Source organism: Plutella xylostella, chromosome Z (genome assembly GCF_932276165.1).
Source record: "Plutella xylostella chromosome Z, ilPluXylo3.1, whole genome shotgun sequence".
NCBI classification, from domain to species: Eukaryota; Metazoa; Arthropoda; class Insecta; order Lepidoptera; family Plutellidae; genus Plutella; species Plutella xylostella.
The window spans coordinates 228413-250889 of NC_064012.1; the positions used below are offsets into that span (position 1 = coordinate 228413).

Below are 22477 nucleotides of genomic sequence, written 5' to 3' on the forward strand. Positions count from 1 at the left end.
TATGTAAGTACTTACTGTAACTTTGGTTCTCAGTAAGAGAGACTAGGGTTAGTGGGTCATTCTATTCTATTATCTGTGGGGGTGTAAGATCCTGCACCTGGCTCTCTTGAATGGAACCATTGTGCATATCTCAAAGGCCTTAACCCCCTTCCTAAGCTTGGACCATTTCCCACCACGCTGGTCCACTGCGGATTGGTGGGTTCACATATCTAAATGTGCTTAATCTAAATATTGAGGTTTCCTCACGATGTTTTCTTTCACATGCTACATGATTATCCCCGAATTTAATTCTACAAAAATAATAACGTATAACATACATATTATCTTTTATTTATAATAAAAACTTTTCCGCAGCTGGCCACAGTTTACTCGTTCATACTGCGTAATAAATTTAATGTGTCCAGTTCTTCTGATTACGAGAATTCTTCCATAACTTAATTTAGAAAAAAATAACAACTTTTGAAATATACTAACGACTGCCATTATAACCTAAAAGTAGAAAGAGCAACTTGTGTCATGTTCATGTCATAATACTTACAATACAAATTTAATTTTATTGTGTTGCAATATGGAGCATATTTGAGTGGCTCGTTGACTAGCGAGTGGCTGTTTACGCCTCATTACAAAAGAACAACTAGTGGCAGCCCATACACTACCAACAAAAAATATAAAAAGTCCTAAACTTTGCAAACAAACAAGCATATCAAACAAGAAGTGGAGAGGTTATAGGAGGCTAGGATCTATTGGAAGAATTTATATGTGACCCATCGTACCTATCTGATCACAACGAGCATCACAAACACTCGGTGACATTAACATTTCTTTGTTTACACTTGACATTTATTTAACTTCCGCCGTAAACGCAAAGAAGTATTATTCTGAGATTGATATATAAAGAATTTTGACGTCACATCCGCCCCAAGAAAAAGGGTGACGTTTCTCTGAAGTTAGAATTTCCCTAAGTTTTTTTGTACTTTTCAACTTCATTTACTTGCTCAAAAATAAATTATAATCAAAAATAATGATGGAGGCGTAGTTATGAAATAACAAAGTTTATCCTAACTAATATTATAAATGCGAAAGTAACTGTGTCTGTCTGTCTGTCTGTTACTCTTTCACGCCAAAACTACTGAACGGATTTGAATGAAATTTGGTATACATAGGGTCTAGACCCTGGGAAAGAACATAGGCTACTTTTTATCCCGGAATTCCCACGGGAAAACTTTTTAAGGCGAAGCGAAGCGCGCGGGCACAGCTAGTAAATAATATTTGACCTTTATTTGAACCTCTTGCATATTCCCTATTACAGATGTCTACGATCTAAACTATCTTACCAAAAATCACTAGTTAAGTACAGTTTACTTTCTCTAAGTGACAGAAGGATACTTTTGGATACCATGCTACTGTATAACATTGTGCATAACAGGTTTGACTGTAGTTCGATTACAAATAATATTTGCTACAGAATACCGAGTGGTTCTCAGCGTATCAGAGATACATATCCGCATCGACTGTTCCTTACCAAACTATGCAGAACAAATGCAGGACAAAGAGCACCCTTGTGGAGATTGATGCACAGTTACAATAATTTGTTCCTGGAAGTAGACATATTTACCTTGTCTGCAGCTAGATATAGAACCTCATGTCTCAATATTATATGTAATCTAAGTGTGCGTACCGTACATAGTTATTTATTTGTAACTACAAATCTTTATATATATTTTTTTGTTTTTTGGTATTCTTGTGAAAGTAGCCTAAAACCAATTTAATTTAACTGTTAACTTGTGGAAAGCGGTGCTGATTGTACAATTACCATATATTTTAATAAGTTCTTTGTTTCTTTAGCATTAAACATTGTACAATTGTTTGTTTTCCCGAATAAAATAAAATAAAATAAGGACTGACCATTGAACTTGGCACCCATTTAGATCTCACTTCTTTTGTCGTTGAAGTCAAAAACCAAGGCATTTATCATGATATTGAACTTGGCTCTTATTTTACATTTATGTTTTTGATGGGATATGTACTACAGCCAGCAGAGGGGGGGGGGGGGGGGGGGGGGGGCACTTAAGATTCAAAAAATTAGCTCATTTTTGAAGCTTCATATTTTGTAAACAAATCACTGAATCAAAAAAATGGCCAAGAGCGTGTCGGACACGCACATGAAAGGGTTCCGTAGTAGTAAAAACTCGACCAAGTTATGACGTGCAGGTTGTCCTAACTAAATGATAATGCAGATTTGTGCAATAATAGCACCTTTATTGTAATAGGAATATAATAAATAAAATGTCTCCTTAAATTAAAATTAAATTACATATTACAATGTTTACATTTTACAAAACTAGTTTTCTCTATTCAACAGTTGTACTTTTATGCAATATCGTTGGCGACGTAGAAGCGAGTACTCGAGCGAATTACTTACAACGTTCACTAAAACTGTTAACCAACAAGTTAACTAACTAAAGTAAACAAATATGTATATAAAATGAAATAACAACGAATAAAAAGAAGTAAAGTTATCTGTACAATAAAGTAAATATTTTCACATAAATATTTTGTTAACCTTACAATTTCATAATTGTTATTTACATAAAAAACCTTGAAATAGGGCCATATACATATAAAATATATCAGTGTACAAACATAAAGGGTATTTGTAAACTATTGACAGCTTGAGCTCTATGTATAACTATGTGTAGCACTATATACAAGAGGTGAGTACTTATGTACAATATGAACCGATTGACAAGTGGTAACGCCACTGTTGACTCACTCATTGCCTCTATGGTTCGTTGATTGGATCGAGTATTTAGACAAGTAGACTTGCAGGAGGTAGGCCATACGTCGTAGGTAGGTCCGTATCCACGGTCCGGCCTGGCCTCGATCACACAGTGGAGGTAGTTAGTTGAAGGTGGTCCAGGCGGCGGGGGTGGCGGCGGGCGCGGGGGGGTCGCTCAGGCCGAACTGTGTGAAGTCGAGTCCATACTCGTGGAGCAGCGCGCTGTCGGCGCCGCGCTGGCTGGCGGGGGCGGGGGGCGCCGCGGGGGCGGGGGGCGGGGCGGGCGCCGCGGGGGGCGGGTCGTCCAGCTGGATCAGGTCCCACTGCACTGACTGCAACACACACACAACTCTAAGGCAGGTATTTTAAGATTCGCACTTAGACGTCGCAGCTGAAGCTACTTGTAAGCTTAAGCCGAGTTTATGATGACGAGTACATGATGAAACTGGGGCTAAAGGTACAAAAGGACACCAAATAACTCCTACGTTTTATCTTTGTTGAATTTGAATCAAATCGCCGACGCTGGTGATATTTTATTTTAACTGCTACAATGAGTCCTATGAATTTCCTTGAACTTTCCTATTTAATTGACAAATAAATCCCATAGAAATTCATAGAAACCAAATTCGAACTTATAAACCGACTTGCACTTTCAAGGTGACCAACTAACGCTCTGTTGAAACTTTAAACTTATGTTAACTTTACCGTCAATTTAATACTCTGATAGTACTTATACCTAAATAAAGTGAGGAAACAGTTTCATTAGTGTAAAGTACCTAATTCCATGCTGTAACTTCGTGTGAGAATTAAAATTTACCGAAGGGTTATTCTTAAATACTACTCTTGTATATCTTGTTATGTTGTTTTAGCGTTGTTAGTGTATTTATACAGGATGATTGCTATGTCGATGTATTCTTTTAATGGATAGAGGAAGTTATTTGCAGTCAATTGAACCATGTGTGATTAGTAATCACCCTGTAAGTATATCTAATTTAATTCATAATATGTATATATATTTAATAATAAACGTGCAGCATGCGAACTCTACAGTAGCATTGTTTGACTACAACTATAAAAACTAATTTAAATTAAATAAACATATTACACTGCCGGGCAATGAAATAGTTCCACTGATATAACACCAAATTACTCCTAAACGGAAAATGCTAGCTTAATGATGCCTTCTGCAATATTGCAGAATATTTAATTGCGCATCAGAATATTCCCATGTAAAAACTTAAATATTGATATAAAAATTTAAATTAAATGTTTTTAAAAAATGGGGCATTTGGCAAATAAAACAAAATCTGTAATTATGCGTTTATTAGGTGTAAACGTAGTATTTTGATAACTCAGTACTTGGTGTTTCCTCCATGTGCTCTCAATACAGCTTCTACGCGATAGGGCATGCTGAATACCAGATTCTTCAGCATATGCTGAGGAATGTTCTCCCATTCTTTGATGAGCGCGTCTTTCAAGCCACGAAGTGTAATTGGAGGTGGAACTCAGTCTCTCACAGGTCTGTCAAGCTCGTCCCAAGCATGCTTAATGGGATTCAAATCGGGGCTCCTTGCTGGCCACTCCATTTTGTGGATTCCTACGTCATGAAGAAACTCATTTACAACTTAAGTAGTGTGCGTCCGTGCATTATCGTGCATGAACATGGCATTCTCGCCCATATTGACCAAAAACGGACCAGCATGTTCATTGAGGACCTCATTGATGTATCTCACAGCAGTTCGGTTCCCGTTCTCGATTGGAACTAACGCCGTTCGACCCTCTGCAGAGATACCCGCCCACACGTGAAAGCAGCCTCCACCGTGTGCCACTTTTTCTTCAAAACATACTTGTGAAAAATGTTCTCCTGGTACAGCATACATTGTGACTCATCTGAGAACATCACTCTGCCCCATTCGTCCTCACCCCATTCTGTATGATCACAGGCGTATCGCAATCGGACAACTTTATGATGCCGTTCCAGTTTTGGGCCAATTGCTGGCCTGTAAAGCTTTAATCTTCTTTCGGCAAGACGTCTCCTGACTGTCCACTCGCTTATTGGCTCCCTTAGAACTTGTAGAAGTTGTTGTTGAACGGGTACTCCCGTCTGATGTCGATTTCTTAACATGATTTCCGCAATGAATCGATCTTTTCGGACTGTTGTGCACCTTGGCTTGCCAGTACCTGGTCTTCTCAGGTTTAATCCAGTCTCCCTAAACTTTCTAAACCTTTAGACCACTCGTCGTTCAGTAGTATGAGTCACACCCACTGTTCTGGCCGCATTTCTTTGGCTGGTTCCCATTGCCACCATGGTGATGATTCTCGCACAATCCTAGCGTGATACAGGCAAGATTTATGGGTACGAGAGCCGTAAGACTTTACAATTTTATAATTCTTTCACAACGACAAAAAAAAGAATGAAATAAAAAGCAAAACTAAAAACGAAGCAAATGTTTTCCTAAATTTTCAAACCCGAAAATTTTTCGTCTTATCTTTTTTTATACATGGCTTCGAAAAAAAACACTATTAAAAAGAGTTTGCGTTTAAAAATGTTTGCATAATAAACTATATTTCATTAAACTTTTTAATTCATGAAGCTAGGTTCTATATCTTATTCCCCATTTACACTCTCGCACGAGTGGCGAGGCGAGCGACAAGGCGAGGGGCGAGGCGCGAGTGTGAACACACGCTCGTGGCTCGCCTCCTCGCTCGCCTCGCCACTCGCGGCGCTCGCGTCCGGAGCGGTTTTTGGGGCACGAGTCAAAGGAGCTCGCGTCGAGCTCGCGTCGCACGCGAGCGGGTGTTTACACTCTCGCGTCCGCTTCATTCTGGCTTCAACATCGTGCCGCGCAGGTTGTGTTCGTCGTCGTATAATTATAACGTAGTGTTTTTTCCTCAGTTGTATAATGGATTGGTCGCAAGACGAAACATTTAATTTCATATAAGTAAATATTTCAATATTCGTGCTTGTACCTCATTACCACAATGCTTCCAGACTTCGGCGGTGATATTATCAATACCCGGACATTTATTGTTCTTTAGCCTAGTGATGGCGCCTACTACTTCATCAATGCTTGGTGGTTGTACTTCTGCTTGGTTCTCACTATCTTCACCTATGCCAAGGCTTTGATCGTTCACCGGAGGACAATTCAGTAGCTCCTGGAAATATTTAAGCCACATGTCCTTGCGATTGTCCTCATCCGTTACCAAGTTCCCTTCCGAGTCTTCAAGGAACTGTGAGGTTGGTTGATAGCCTTTTTTCACAGACCTTAGCTCTTGATAGAACTTGCGTGTGGCATTGGCGTTCATGAGTGTTTCCATGTCTTTTACTAAGTTCTCTAGGTGTTCTTTCTTAGCCTTTCGTATGGTGTTTCTCGTTGCCTTTTTCACTTCTTCATACTTCGCCTTCCATTCTTCGTCTTGTTCTGCTAGTAATCTATAATGCCGCTTTTCTTCACTTGCTCTATCACATTCGTCCGTCCACCACTTCCTTCGCTTTCTCTTCTTCCTTTTGCCGAGAACTTTCAGAGCAGTATCTTTGATCGTGGCTTTGATTACAGCCCATTCACTGTCGATGTTTTCCTCTACCTGCAAGTGTTTAAACCTGTTGCCGAGTTCTATTTTAAAAGTTGTTCTCATGTTTAGATCCTTAAGAGCTTCTGTATCAAATGGTTCTTCAGTTGGTTTCCGATGCTTCTTTGCAAGTTTTATCTTCGCCCTCATTTTGACACCTAGCATATAGTGGTCACTACCACAGTCTGGTCCCCTATATGCTCTGACATCCTCTACCACACTCTTGTGCCTTAAGTCAACTAGGATATGATCAATTTGATTGACTGTTCTTCCATCTGGTGATTTCCACGTTCCTTTGTGTATTTCCTTGTGTGGGAACATTGTACTCTTCACTACCATGGATTTAGAAGACGCAAAATTGATCAATCTAATGCCATTGTCGTTTGACTGGTCATGTTTACTATGTTTGCCAATTGTGGGTACAAACGCCTCTTCTTTGCCAATCATCGCGTTCATATCGCCCAAAACAATTTTTGTGTCATATTCGGTGATCTGATCATAGACAGATTCCAGTTCGTCGTAGAAAATGTCTTTGGCCTCTTCGCTTGCTGATTCTGTCGGTGCGTACGCGTTTACAATTGTGATATTGCTAAATCTGCTCTTTACCCTTAGAACACATATTCTCTCAGATATTGCGTCGAATCTAATAATGAAGCTGATTCTGAAGATCTGGGAGACAGAAAGACAGCCGGACGAATGGAATGTTGGCGTTATCTGCCCCATCCACAAAAAGGGATCTAGGAAAAGATACTCAAACTACCGGGGTATTGCATTGCTGCCGACTGCTTATAAGATCCTCTCCTACATACTGCTACGTAGACTGGAACCGTATGCAGAAGAGACTCTGGGAGACTACCAATGTGGATTCCGACGCAATCGTAGCACCGTTGACCAGATTTTCCTGCTTAAACAGCTAATGGAGAAGAAGTGGGAATACGCGCAAGACATTCACGCACTTTTTGTGGACTTCACGAAGGCATACGACAGTGTAGACAGGGAAATACTGTTCAAAATACTGCTAGTATTTAAAATGCCGAGGAAACTAGTGTCCATGATAAAAGGTAAAGGTGGACGGTGACCTTACTGACGCTTTTTCCGTGGTAACCGGGCTCAAGCAAGGAGACGCCCTGTCACCCGCGCTGTTTAATCTGGTGTTGGAGTATGTCATCCAAAAAGTGTTAACACATGATGGCGGGGTACAACTGAATGGACAGCACAAGGTGATCGGGTACGCCGACGACTTAGCTCTGTTGGGGGAGAGTGAACGCGAGGTCCAAGAAGCTGCCAAAATACTAGAAGAGGAAGCTCACAGGGTCGGGCTCAGAATCAGCACAGAAAAGACCGAATACCTCCACATGACACGATACCGAGGCAACCATGAGGTACGAAAAAACCTGCAAGTGGGAGAGACAGCCTATAAGGGAGTGGCCAAATTTAAATACTTAGGTTGTACGATCACTGACACAAACACAAGGGAGCAGGAGATCGACATCCGAGTACAAAACGCCCTCCGATGCAGCGCTGCTCTTCATAAAGTGCTAGTGTCAAAGCTTCTCAGCAGGAAAACCAAGATCCGAATTTATAAAACCGTAATCCGGCCGATCTTGATGTATGGCTCTGAGGCTTGGACACTCACTCTCAAGGAAGAGAATAAACTTCTGGTTGCGGAAAGAAAGGTGATGAGGAAAATGCTCGGACCAACGAGGAGGGAAGATGGTAGCTGGAGAGTACGGAGGAACCAGGAAATCGAAGACCTGATTTCCGAGCCAAACATCCTTGGTCAAATTAAATCCCAGCGACTCCGTTGGCTTGGTCATCTGCAAAGGATGGGGGAGGATCGGGCTGCCAAGAGGGCCTACCTTGGAGTACCAAGCGGTCGTAGACCAGTTGGCCGTCCCAAATATCGCTGGAGCGATGAAGTCGGCAAGGACCTGCGCCAACTACAGGCAGGCGACTGGAGAGCGACTGCGCAGGATAGAGACCAGTGGCGACTTCTTGTGTCTGAGGCCAAGATCCACTTCGGGTCGCTGAGCCAGCGGAGTAAGTAAGTAAATATTTCAATAAAATAATAATAATAAAAAAACACTAAAACGTAAGAAATAAAAGCAGTACTTACCTGCTTAGATATATTAGTATAGCTGAACACAAAAGAGTAGAGATTAATGTTTTTGGAACTAAACAGATTTAAACCTAATGCTAATGTTGTTAAAACATCAGGTCTAGATACTTTTTTACTAACCCCCGACTCAAAAAGGGTATCGATAAGTTTTACAGCTGTAGGTGTCTATGTGTGTCGGTCTCTCCGTGTTAGAGTACCTACCTATTGTAAAAATATGTAAGAGTCGGTATAAATTCCCCAGATATAATAATTTGCAAGTCACTGCTTTTCTGACCAATTAAATAATTTGTTGCAGGAAAATCGGTAAACACAGTTTTAGAAGAATTGCCGGGGCACATTTGAACTTTTTCCTGAGCAAGAAAAAACTGTAATAAAATATCGATGTGTGATACTATCACTTTTCTCCTATAGTAATTACATAATGGGATAACCAACGCGTGTTTCAGTGCAAAAAAACATTATGAAATACACAATGAAATAAAAGTTACAACTTTGATTTGATTTAATGAAATTCATTCAAGACTGCCCCGCTCTCCCCTACTAATTTCTTCTCTTAACATAAACCTCCCCAAAAAGTGGCATTTTATAATTAGTAAATATTTGAAACATTTCTCGTTTTGATTTTTTCTGCTAAAGTATCGTGATAATAGTGTGGCCACTTTCTTAGATTGCCACGCCCTCAATTATTCTCTACTCTTTTATGTTCAGCTATACTGTCACATAGAATAGGTCTAAACCATGTCTAAACCTTAAATTATTTCTTACGTTTTAGTGGTTTTTTGAAGTCGTTTTTTTTATCATTATTTTATTTTATTACTTATTTATACTTAGTTTATTTGCAATAATTGACAATCAAAATTAAGAAGCAAATGATACCTATAAGTCCTACTAGTCAGTAGTAAACACGAAGTAGTTGCTATATACCTACCGTTGAGGAGTTCCCTTGACTACCTTCCGTTTCCATCATCAGATCAGCTCAAGGTCACCATCATATTTTTTTTAATGTTAAAAATATAGGTATGTACCTATGTACTTTCTAAATTTCATTAACTACAATCGGTTAATAGGTACCCAAAATGGAAATTCATAGCCTGTTTTTAACCCTTTACCCAGTTGGAATCAAAATTTGATAAAAATGGGACCACAATCCGAACTTTATTGTAGAACAACTTATAAATAAAATAAATATTTCTGTTAATGACAATACTAAATTGATAAATATACCTAAATCAAAGCGCACCCTAAAACCATGGATGTCTCCCGGTATCCTAAGATGTATAAAAAATAGAAATAGAATGCAAAAAAATTAAAAAAAAGATAAAAATAATGAAATTTTAGATATAACATATAAAAGATACCGCAACTTTTGTAACAACCTTATTAAGAAAATTAAACGTAAATATGATAGGGATAAACTAGCGGCATCAAGTAAGTGTTCCAAAGCTCTCTGGAAAAACATAAAAAATATAACACATCTAACAAAGGATAAAAACAATAATGAACATCTTCTAAAAATTAAACAAACCCCCATTGAATCTATAAACTACGTTAACGATTTTTTCTCTAGTATAGGTAAGAGCTTGGCAGAAGACATGAACATAGGTGCTCCGTGCTATGATAACCCTTCTGTATCTCCTAACTCTCTTTCTTCATTTGTCCTTCTTGATACCTCTGTTACTGAGGTCTATAATATACTCATGAACTTGAAAAATGACTGTGCCCCAGGCTGGGACAATGTTTCTACACAGTTTCTAAAGTTTTCTAAGGATGAGGTAATCCCGGTTATTTGTCATTTAATTAATGTTTGTCTTACAAAGGGAATTTTTCCAACTAACTTAAAACAATCTATAATAACACCTGTTTTCAAGGGAGGGGATAAAGCGGACGTAAATGATTACAGACCCATTTCAGTTTTACCTACAATATCAAAAATATTAGAAAAAATAATTAATAAAAGACTAATTAACTACTTGGATAAATTTAACATAATTTCAAAATCGCAATACGGATTCAGACAGGGGAAATCAACAGAGGATGCAGTTGCAGCGTTGAGTTCTTTGATAGTAAACAAACTTGACAACGGACTGAAGTGCCTCACGGTCTTTCTAGACTTAAAGAAAGCGTTCGACACCGTGTCTATACCCATCCTTTTAAAAAAACTGGAACAGATTGGCATTAGAGGAGTACCATTGAACCTATTAACAAGCTATCTTACAGATAGAAAACAATCCGTTAAGATAGGACAATATGTAAGCAATACTACTGATGTTGAATATGGCGTGCCGCAGGGTAGTGTGCTAGGCCCTATTTTGTTCCTAATCTATATAAACGAAATCTGTAACTTAATATTAAATAATGGACAGGTCTTTTCGTATGCTGATGATACAGCTTTAGTGTTTTATGCACATTCCTGGGAAGAAGTCAAGAGAGTGAGTGAGATCGGACTGGCTCTTGTCTCTGAAAAACTTAGATCTAACCTCCTTACACTAAATATTAAAAAAACGAATTACTTGTGCTTCTCAATATACAATAACTCGCAACCGGATAATAATTTTAACTTGAAAATACACAGATGCGGAAAAATCTGTTGTAACACTTGTGATTGCCTTTATATCAACAAGGTACACTCAGTAAAATATCTTGGTGTCGTTATAGACCAACGTTTATCCTGGTATTCTCAAATAGAGGCGGTAACTGTAAGATTACGGAAGATGATCTGGATTTTTAAGAAGTTAAGGCATGTTGCCACTCAAAAATTACTAACAGATGTTTACATCTCTCTGGCACAATCAGTTACAATGTATTGTATCTCAATATGGGGAGGTACATTTAAGACAAAATTTATTGAATTGGAGCGAGCCCAACGATCATTAATCAAGGTCATGTTTTTCAAACCCTACAGGTACTCAACTGAATTGTTATATTCCAACTTTTTCAATTCAATTCAATTCAATCATTTATTGGTAATAACTTAAATAATATTACAAGTCATTTACATAGGTATAGGTAATTGGTAATTATGCACTAGGTATAATTAAGTTACTTATACAATATAACATAGACTAGCTAAAGTAGGTAGTTATATAATTTTATTCATAAAGTAGAAGCACTGATAGTTAGGTATTTCTTTATACATATAAATAATTTAGTCATTAGGTAGTACATCAATAGTTTTTAGGTATTACTATTAAGTAACAACATTTCAGCATTATTTGCATATTTGCATTGTGTTTTAGTATGATAGTATCTTATTTGAAAGCTTTATACACACTGTTTTTCATCGTTATGAGAGTTACTGTTGGTAGTAGGTACCAATAGTGCATGGGTTGGCGAGGTAAGGTCAAAGAACTCATTTATAGTATAGCATGCCGAATTAAGCAACATATTTTTAAGTTTTTTTGTAAAGGTGGCCTCATTTGTTTCGTTTTTAATGTTCTCAGGGATTACGTTATATATTTTTGGTCCTATTATATGGATGAGTTTATTAGACTTAGTTAGCCTGCAGCCGGGACAGTACAGCTTATCTTCACGGCGAGGGCAGGTGTTTGGACGAACATCCTTGTTTGTTGGGAAAAGGCTAAGATTACGCCTTACGTATTTAGCTATTTCTAATATGTATAGACACGGCAGCGTTAATATTTTGAGTTTTATGAATAGTTGCTTTGCTGGGGTGTCCCAAGGTACACCCGCCATTATGCGCAGTGCACGTTTCTGAGATCTGAAAGCACGTCCTGCATCAGTTGAGTTGGCCCAGATATCGACACCATAACTTAGTATTGAGTGGAAATATCCAAAGTAGGCTTTTTTCATGTTATCTTCAGACAATGTAGGTTTTAATCTGCTAAGAGCATAAGAGGCTGATGATAGTTTAGAACAAATATTGTCAATTTGCGGTATCCACGTCAGGCCGGAATCAAAGGTGAATCCTAGGTATTTGACTGTGTCGACTTGAGGGACTAATAAGTTGTTACAAACGATGTTCAGTTCATGGCCTCTGGTTTTTCTCATTTGGAAGTTAATTATGTTTGTTTTTTCAACGTTTAACGCCATTCCGTTGGCAGCGAACCAGTTAGATAGGTCGCTGATAGTTTTATTTAGTTTAGATTTAAGTTGTTCGTAACTTTCGGCGTTAACAATTACACAACCGTCGTCGGCAAAAAGAACATAATCTACGTTTTCAGACGCTGTAGTTAGGTCATTGATTAAGATTAGAAACAGGTTATTGCCCATTACCGATCCTTGGGGGACAGCGCAGGGGCCTATGGTTTCTAAGTTTGATTGTGCATTATTAACGCGTGTGCTCTGTTTACGCTCGTGTAAAAAAGATGCAATGGTTTCCAGAAAATAACCATTAACACCGTACAGTTTGAGTTTGTTTAGGATTAGTGAATGATCGACAAGTTCGAAGGCGCGGGATAAGTCGCAGAATATGGCGGCGACTTGTCGGCCGGCGTCCAGGTGACTCATTAGTTTGGTTAAGACATCGCGAGCCGCGTGCACAGTGGATCGCCCGGCTTGGTATGCGTATTGCTGCTTGTTTAGGAGATTATTTGTGTTGAAGAATAACATGAGTTGTTGGCTGATTAGATTCTCAAATATCTTAGATATTATTGGGATTTGTGATATTGGTCTAAAGTTTTTAAGGATATGCATGTCGCCCTTCCCTTTATAGACAGGTTGAACCTTTATTATTTTCAGAGCTTCGGGGTAAATACCGCACTGTACACACTCGTTAAATAGATAACATAGTAGTGATATTAATACAGGGGGTAAATAGTCAAGTACCAGAGTAGACATGTCGTATATGTCTTTTGATTTTTTACGTTTGATGTTTTTGACTACTTTCAATATATCAAGTAAAGTAAAACATTTAAATGAAATTGTTGGTATTTGGTCTGGTAAGTAGGTATTTAAAAATGTGATTGCCTTATTTATTTCCGGCTTAGCAGAGTTATTATTTGCTTCTATGTAGAATCGGTTTAAGGCGGCGGCGGTGGCAGCCGCGGCGTCGCGCGCGCCTTCACTGTCTACAGTATCAACCGCGGTTTTGCTAACAAGTACGTTTAGTGCATTGTTGTTACCCGTGCGGCAGGTCTCGGATGAGATCACTTGCCATACTTTCTTACTCATGTTGCTGCCGTCATATTTTGTTATCGAGTTGTTCAGAAATTGTTTTCGGGAATTGTATAACTCGGAGTTATATTTAATTTCAAGATCAAGTAATTGAACGTTAGTTTGTATGTTACAATTCGGCTTTAATAATTCATGTTTTTTTGAAGATATTTGTTTACGTAAGGATCTGGCGCGGTCGCTCACCCATGCACTAGAGGAACTCTTTGACGGATAAATTCTAATTGGAAAATGTACATCATACATGTGTTTAGTTATATTAATTACAGAGTTGAGTTGTTCACCAGGACAAAGATATTTTTTCATCAATGAATCCCAGTCATACATGCATAAGGCATTTGTGAAAGCGTTTATCTTGCATTCTGAAAATAGACGCGTTTGGGACGTAGGGTTGTTTTTTTTACAGTTATTATATAAGTTTAAAATTAGTATTACACCTAAATGGTCAGAAATGTTCAAGTTTATACTTTCATTTAATAAAATATCAGACTTTAGTACGTTAGTGTAAGCGTGATCGATACATGTTTTAGAAGTTTCAGTGATTCTTGTTGGAAAGTTAATCACAGAGATAAAACCTGATGATTTTACAATATCAATTAAACACTTAGAATGAGTTGATTTTACTAGAAGATTAATGTTTATGTCACCCATAATTATGACTTTATAGTTTTGAATAGTGTTAAGTGAAAACAATTCGTTTAATTTAGAATAAAATAATGATAAGTCACCTTTAGGTTGGCGGTAGATGCATACCACTATCAGGTCCAAACCGACACATTCAGCCGCGCAGACTTCAAAATGCATTTCAACGGAGAGTTCAGCGACCTCCTTTCGCTCGATTGTAAGCAGTGAAGGCCTGGAGTAGATGCATGCTCCCCCTCCTTCCCTGGACGGTCGGCAGTACTGGGCGCATAGCTTCAAGTTAAGTATGTTCACTTGACGTAGTTGGTAGGTTTCAAGCCAGTGTTCAGTTAGGCACAGGATATCAGCACCATCCTGCAATAAGGGCTGGAGTTGAAGTTCACATTCAAGTTTGAAGGTCTTTCTACCTAGTCTGTTTACGTTTTGGTGGATTATTGTAACGGTCATTGACTTTGAAGTCGTTATTCTTTCACTTTTGTGAGTGTGTGTCGTCTTCCGTTGTTGTGCTGGTGGTGTCTTTTGGCCTGCTGAGAAAGGGCAGCCATTCAGAGATGCTAATGTTGACTGGCCATGCTTCGGCAGTTGTGAATTTGTCGAAGATTGAAGTAGGGATTCCAATCTTAAATGACGCATATGTGTCACGTTTAGAAGCAATTAATTCGGCTGTGTACTGACCTTCTGCGTGGATTCCACGGAGGTGTTCAATTACATCCTCTGGTTTCGTCGATTTCTTGAAGAAGCAACCGTGGAGATGTTTGTGAACATCAACTCCTTTGATGGTCGTATTTTGTGCCGAGCCCTGGATGGCAGCAATTGATGGCTTCCGTTTGCGTCGGCTGACCGTAGTCCATTTTTCGTTATTATTCGGTTTTTCATTTGGAACGTTGTCGAGGTTATTTGTAATGGCAGTTATTGGTGTTGAGGGCGTCGTTGGTGGAGTGGCGATCGGTGTTTGTCGGCCGTCTTCGGACAAAGTCGTTTTACGCGAAGTGAGCGCCGGGCTAGCGCTAGCATTGGCTGTTCGGTTTCCAACACGGACAGCGGCTGCAGCGCTAATCGTGGGTGTAGCTTTTTTGCGTGTTGGGCGCGTTGTTTGCTGCGGCGGCGCTGTAGCCGCTGCTGATTGCGTGGTGCTCGATGTTTTGGAGGTACTTTGCAAAACAAGTTGGTTAATTGCGAGTGACTGGGTTTTTATTAGGGCATTTTGGTCACAAATTAATGTTTCCAATGCACTAACTTTAGTCGTAAGTGATGCTACGGTACCTACTAATCCTTGCACAACACTTTCGAGGGCTTTGTATGCCATTTTTCCACGGGTTTTGATTTAATAAATCGGAGCGTGATGTTCGCGTGTGGGTACGAGACACAGACTGAACTCACATCTACTTACAGTCAGGAAGCTCTATGTTATCAACATCATTTTAAGATTTCACAAAACGCTTCACTTTAATCCTGAGTATCTAAATAAAAGAAGAAAAGATCTTATTATACCTGCAGTATTCAAAAATACTGTTTTTGCTAGTCGCCAATATGAGACGCAATCTGCTCATATTTATAAACAGTTACAAAAAATATTAAATATACAGGGTGTCCCAAAAGTCAACGTCATCCCTTAAAGGGCTGATAGGTCAGCTCATGAGAGGCCAGAATATCACAATATGACCTTAGTAAAAACTCGATAATTTTCGAGATATTGCCACTTTTATAAATTTCCTGAAAATCGACACCTTGGATCAGTTTTTTGCGTGCGGCCGGTACAAAAATCCATATTGTTAGAATTTCTTTGGTGTTGCATCACCCTGTATAGCCCTGCTATTGATCGCAGTCAAAAAAAATATCGAGTAATGCTGTATTTTAAAAAAAACACGGTTTTCAAAGTCATAAAAGGTAATCGTATTTTTTTATAAACAACTTTGACTCTACATACTGTAAAAAAAATATACCACGCAAACCTGGCATCTTATTCGAAAAGATTGCTCATTTAATGCAGTTTCCAAAATGGTATGAAACGTTGCTATTGTTTCAATTAACAAAAAAGTTATTGCTGTTTTAGTACAAAACGACCTCGATGTAAAATTGTTTGAAGGAAATTTATCTGACTGAATTTATTAAGGGTAAGTCATGTTGGAATGAGTAAAAGTAAAATAGGTGGTGTGGTCCCGGCCACACCACCTATTTTGTGGGAAAAGAGACAACGTTGTCACAGTTAATAAAAAAAACGCATTTTGAGTATCTTTCTCGAAAAAAGTGGACTATAGCAACTCCACATTCCCCATAAATGTAGCGCATGGTAACGTACATTCCTGAGTAGTGTTAATATGTGATATTGTACAAGTAAAACGCTTACACATGTACATTGTTCACTCACAGTATCCAAAAAAGGGACAGATCAGTTTGTCATTAACATTACCTCTAATTACTTGTTATTTATTTTAAAGTTATTGTTAAACAAAACCAAACTCTCAAAATTATGATTATGACCATTAATGAGTATTATTTTTTGCTGATTATGTACTTAATATAATAATGTGGTGTTATAATTTTGAGAAATAAAAATAAAAGTCAATAAATGTTTGTTTTTTTTAAAAAAGGTGTAAAAAACGCAAATTATGTTTTATAAGAGTTTGGTAAGTTTTTTCTTAGCTATTTTTGCGTCATCTATGTTGCCACGGCTGACCCCACCACCTATTTTACTTTTACTCATTCCAACATGACTTACCCTTAATAAATTCAGTCAGATAAATTTCCTTCAAACAATTTTACATCGAGGTCGTTTTGTACTAAAATAGCAATAACTTTTTTGTTAATTGAAACAATAGCAACGTTTTATACCATTTTTGAAACTGCATTAAATGAGCAATCTTTTCAAATAAGGTGCCAGGTTTGCGTGGTATATTTTTTTTACAGTATGTAGAGTCAAAGTTGTTTATAAAAAATACGATTACCTTTTATGACTTTGAAAACCGTGTTTTTTTAAAACATACAGCATTCCTCGATATTTTTTTTGACTGCGATCAATAGCAGGGCTATACAGGGTGATGCAACACCAAACAAATTCTACCAATATGGATTTTTGTACCGGCCGCACGCAAAAAACTGATCCAAGGTGTCGATTTTCAGCAAATTTATAAAAGTGTCAATATCTCGAAAATTATCAAGTTTTTACTAAGGTCATATTGTGATATTCTGGCCTCTCATGAGCTGACCTATCAGCCCTTAAAGGGATGACGTTGACTTTTGGGACACCCTGTATATCCTGTGTCCTTACGGGAATGTAAAAAAATTATGACGTCACACTTAGATAAACTTAATTACGATGAAACAGAAGATTTGCTGCAATACAAATGCTAAAAAAAAAAAAAAACTATAATAAAAATAATATATAGGTACTTCCAGGTTTGATGGCTTAATATCTACCGATCCCAAGAATTTATTCGTAGGGTCAAACAGGGCAATGTACTAACTACACCCCCTGTTTGATGGTTTGATATTTACCGATCCCAAGATTATTATTTCTTCTTATTTCGTAGGGTCAAACCTGACAAACTACTACGTATACACCCTGTTTGATGTTTGATGACATGCCTATCCTATATTTGATGATCCTAAGACTAATACTTACTACATACCTACCTATAAACGTAGGTTCAAAAAAACCGCGTTATACCTATACTTATACTAATCTTGCCCATATTATAGGTGATATACCTACTTTATATTATGTATTACCTACCTACTTATATGCACTTTTGTCTAAAATGCAACAATCTATTATAAGCACACACACACACACACACTCACACACACACACACACACACACACACACACACACACACACACACACACTCATGTGTCAGATTCACATAAGTGTTATATTGTTTATTTATTTTACATGGGATCTCAACCCACACATAAAAGAAAGAATTTTCAAAATCGGTCCATAAACGGCGAAGTAATCGGTGATCATACATAAATTCTTTATTGTTGCGGCTAAAACTTTGACGTCCTCCATCGTTGCTAGCTCAAAGACAACTGAACTCTGCACGAGAGTGTAAACACCCACTCGCGTCACACGCGAGTGGGTGTTTACATTCGCGCCTCCGCACCAGTGACGAGGCGAGCGAGGAGGCGAGGGCCGAGGCGAGAGTGTAAATGGGGTTTTAGGAGATATTAAGGTTTGTCGGCATTTGTAGGTGGAACTATTTCATTGCCCGGCAGTGTATTATAATATTTCTTTGAGTATACCTGATATACATAAGTAGCGTTCGAATCTGTATACAGGGTGTTGCAAAAAGGGTATACTAAGCCGAAACCTACATGTGCAGCATGGTATATATAAGCCTGAAACTGAAATCAGAATTTGAAAATTCGCGAAAAAAAATTTTCATTTTCCATAGAAACTTTGTTGGCACGTGACTTTTTACTATGGGAAAATAATTTTTTTTTTCGCGAATTTCCAATTTCTGATTTCAGATTCGGGCTTAGATATACCATGCTGCACATGTAGGTTTCGGCTTAGTATACCAATTTTGCAACACACTGTATAGTACAACAAAGGTGATACATTATAATTTATTACAAAGCTATATTTCTTACATTGGATAAGTTACCAACAAAGCCCCACATTCATACAACGTCATATTGTGTTTTTAAGCGCCGATTTACAAACCTCAACTTTGGTTAGTTTTATTTATACCTGCGGGAGTATAGAATAGTATAGACAGCTACTTAAGATATTCAGGCATTTAGTAGTACCATACTTACTTACATGTCCCTGGATAGATCGAGAGTCGAGACACAGCAACAGTATGTGAACACCCCGTACTCTGCTATATAATAATATGTAGCTAATGTTAGTATTATTATGGCCCATATCAAATAACCTCATAACTAACATGCAAATATGCCCGTTTTTGATTTGTTTGTGGCGTTGTTTCGGGCGCACTAGTGGTACTGTAGTGGCGGGTTACCTCGTTGTCGGGCGGGCGGGGCGCGGGCGGGCGGGGCGCGGGGGGCGCGGGCAGCGTGACGGTGAGGCGGCCCTCGCGCTGGAAGGCGAGGCGCGCGCGGGGGGGGCGCGGCGCGGGCGCGGGGTCGCGCAGCAGGCGCGCGGGGAGGCGCGGGCGCGGGGGGGGCGCGGGCGCCGCCAGCTCCACCAGTCGCCGCGTGGCCACGATGGCGTAGCGCCGCGCCGGCACCAGCTAGCCGCCACACAACGTGCCACGTTATACGCTGTCACCTCCACTGAACCACGGGCACGGCTCTCCAGTCCATCCACGAGCGTTGTACTCATTGTCAAGCGACATTATTATATGTATACCTTGTCTCAAATGCTAAGTCCCCAAAAATATATTTTACTGTACTATAGTACATATAAAATAAATCAATTGCGTATTGTTTGCGACTTCATCAATGAAATAAGGTATACAAGACTGAGAGATGGCAACCTGGCGCATTGTCAAGCTGTCAGACGTAAACCTGAGTGCCATTGCTAAACCTCTAGATAAATAGTAGCGCAACTTTATCACAGTACAGACATTTATTTCATTAGGTACGTAAAATTTTAAAATTCGGTGTAAAAGTCAATACTTACCATATAGTTATCGCTGTGCTACTCTTTATCTGTCGGTGTCATCTATCGGAACTGTCGCGATTTTATGTGTACCTAGGTATAGTTCTGTTCCAACTATTTCTAAGTAATCATAATTATCAATAAATAAAAGAAATACTATTTTTCATACTATAAGTATTTATAGCGCCACGGGGCAGCTTAGAAATCAATTGCTATACATGACAACAATAATTACCTACGAGTCTATAAACACCATAGCCAGTCGATGAGCAAGGGGAATGTCTAAACATGCACAGAACAAAACTAAGTACATCTCAACTATTCTCAACCAGTCGCAGATTTAGTTGAAAGCTGGTTACAATAAAGTTGTGGGAAGAAAATCATGGCAATTTCAAAGTCCTTCACTTACGCCAAGTTTGCAAAACTGTTTCCGTAATTGCGTTTCAATTAATTCTGCGACTACTCTACTCAAGAGTAAATAGACTGTTACTATATTATATACAATGAAACTATTTCATTACTACTTGATTTCCGGTGTCAAAAAAATATTTCCAGGCGAGAATTTAAATTATGAAAGATAAACCTACTACCTACTTATTATTTCATTGAGCATGCTGCCACAAAAGTTCGCTAGTTTTGTTTAGTGTATGTTTGTGTAAGCGTGTATACATGCGTGATGTGTATGTGAGTGCACACATCTAAACATTTTCGTATACATCTAACACATACGTAGAAATATAGTTTTAGTATTTGTGTCATCACGCATGAAGCGCACAGAAGCGCTAGTTTGCATGTCAGAATAAACTTGAAGTTTTCGCTGGCGTAATGTAATGTATGATTCGATATCATACATTGCACTTTGTTTTTATGAACACTAAGACGTATGTATATTTTAGATGTAGAAGGTGATGTTCGGTGGTGTGTCCGTGTGTGTTGGTGGCGTGGTACTGACCGGCGGGTCGGCGGCGGGCGGCGGGGCGAACAGGAACTCCATCTCCGTGAGCAGGTCCACGCAGGGCGGGGGCGAGGCGGGGGGCGAGGGCGGGGGCGAGGCGGGGGGCGAGGGCGGGGGGGACGACGCGGGCGTCGACACCGGCGTGGCCGACCCACACGACGCTCTGTCATCAATTCAATAAATGAGAAATGAGTGCTAGCTATAATGATAATAAGAGATTATTATACACTCACGGACAATGAAAAAGTACCACTCACAAAATACCGACACCAAATGACCCCATTGAATTTTTTCAAGCATTTCATTTAGAACAAAACATTACCGTTTTTACTCAATTATATCCTGATGCTCTGTTAAATGCACTTCAATGTTGCAGAAGGCGTCATTAAGCTAGCTTTTTTCCGTTTAGGAGTAATTTGATGCTTTTCTCAGTAAATAAATAAATAAATAAATAAAAAATATATGTGGGGACATCTCACACACGGCCATCCGACCCCAAGCTAGGCAGATCCTGTGTTATGGGTGTCGGACAGCTGATATATCTACACAAATACATAGATAGATAGATACTAAATATAAATATCAACACCCAAGACCCGAGTACAAATATCTGTCTTTAAACAAATATCTGCCCCAGCCGGGAATCGAACCCGGGATCTTCGGCATAGCAGTCAGGGCCACTACTACTACGAAATTCGACCGTCTAAACATTGCCGTAGCGTGGGAGTACATGCCTGCTGTGGTTGGCGTTGTCGCGGGAGCCCTGGGAGCGCGGGGCGTGCGGGCCCCAGCCGCGCACGCGCCGCGTCACGCGCCGCCCGCCCGCGCGCATCTACGAACACACGCTCACTCAACATACTACACCACTAGTATAGTAAACATCAAATAAAGCTTACAGACCTGGCCAACGAACGCCAACGGTTATCCCAACGATGGATATTTATCATACATAATACAGCGCAGATTGCAGCAACGAAGGTCAACGAAAACCGTTCGTTGGCGTTTGTTGGGCCGGTCTGTACGCGGCTTAAAGCAATAATTGTAAAATATACCATGAGCCCTCAACCCTCATCATGGTATATTTTACAGAGTATAACGGCGAGACTAACTACGACTGATATTTTATCATCATCATCATCATCATCATCGTAACATTGAGAATCAATGCATAAAGGCCAATCAGGAGGGTCTGAAGTATATTCTATTCCTCATACACGTCAGGCGCGCCTGCCTGGGCTGTTAGCAACTGACGCTTATCTTAGTGGACAATCCTTTCAGCGTTGTGACGAACCCTAGTAGAGCTCTAGTCATTGGCACCGATACGATATGGAGAACAAAGCTATGCCTTACAAATAATGATCTATCTTACAGGCGATTTAATCAGTGCCCGGGAAACGAGTCTCCGTCGTGCCCAGGACACTCATGACATGTCTGTGATGATGATGATAATGATGATCATAGACCAACCGTAGTTCAGTAAGTCTGAGGCATCGATCCGCCTTCATACAACTTAGGGTCTAGTGAATAATATAAGACTTCGTGTTTTTACATTATTACGTTCATTATAAAAATACCTTGAAAAGAATCACGCTATTTTAACATTATTCTCTAGATCCCTGATATAGTACATTTACAATAGAAAACATAAATAATTATAGTCGTGGACATAATAATATAGCACGCACGCGGACATAGCTTGTAGAGGACAG

General features: G+C 39.3%; 2 protein-coding genes across 6 annotated transcripts in view; both read right to left on the reverse strand.

Moving 5' to 3' along the window:
* Nucleotides 1–2238: 2238 nt before the first annotated feature.
* The window catches only part of LOC119694793 (DENN domain-containing protein 1B), a 45005-nt gene continuing 24766 nt past the window's right edge, over nucleotides 2239–22477 (reverse strand). For 2 of the 5 annotated variants that reach the window (XM_038121992.2, XM_038121991.2), the window contains 4 exons: nucleotides 21503–21600; nucleotides 20766–20931; nucleotides 19212–19442; nucleotides 2239–3111 (listed from right to left, as the gene is read on the reverse strand). In XM_038121992.2, the coding sequence (XP_037977920.1) occupies nucleotides 2902–3111; nucleotides 19212–19442; nucleotides 20766–20931; nucleotides 21503–21600 (705 nt within the window). In that variant the 3' untranslated portion in view covers nucleotides 2239–2901. The remainder of the gene's footprint in view (nucleotides 3112–19211; nucleotides 19443–20765; nucleotides 20932–21502; nucleotides 21601–22477) is intronic. The other 3 variants (XM_038121993.2, XM_038121994.2, XM_038121995.2) reach the window with 3 other exon arrangements.
* LOC119694301 lies at nucleotides 11626–15150 on the reverse strand. The gene is made up of 2 exons (XM_038120347.2): nucleotides 14916–15150; nucleotides 11626–14594 (listed from the first exon to the last, which is right to left on the reverse strand). Exon 2 carries the CDS (start codon nucleotides 14400–14402, stop codon nucleotides 11730–11732), a length of 2673 nt encoding a protein of 890 aa, XP_037976275.2. The 5' UTR covers nucleotides 14403–14594; nucleotides 14916–15150; the 3' UTR covers nucleotides 11626–11729.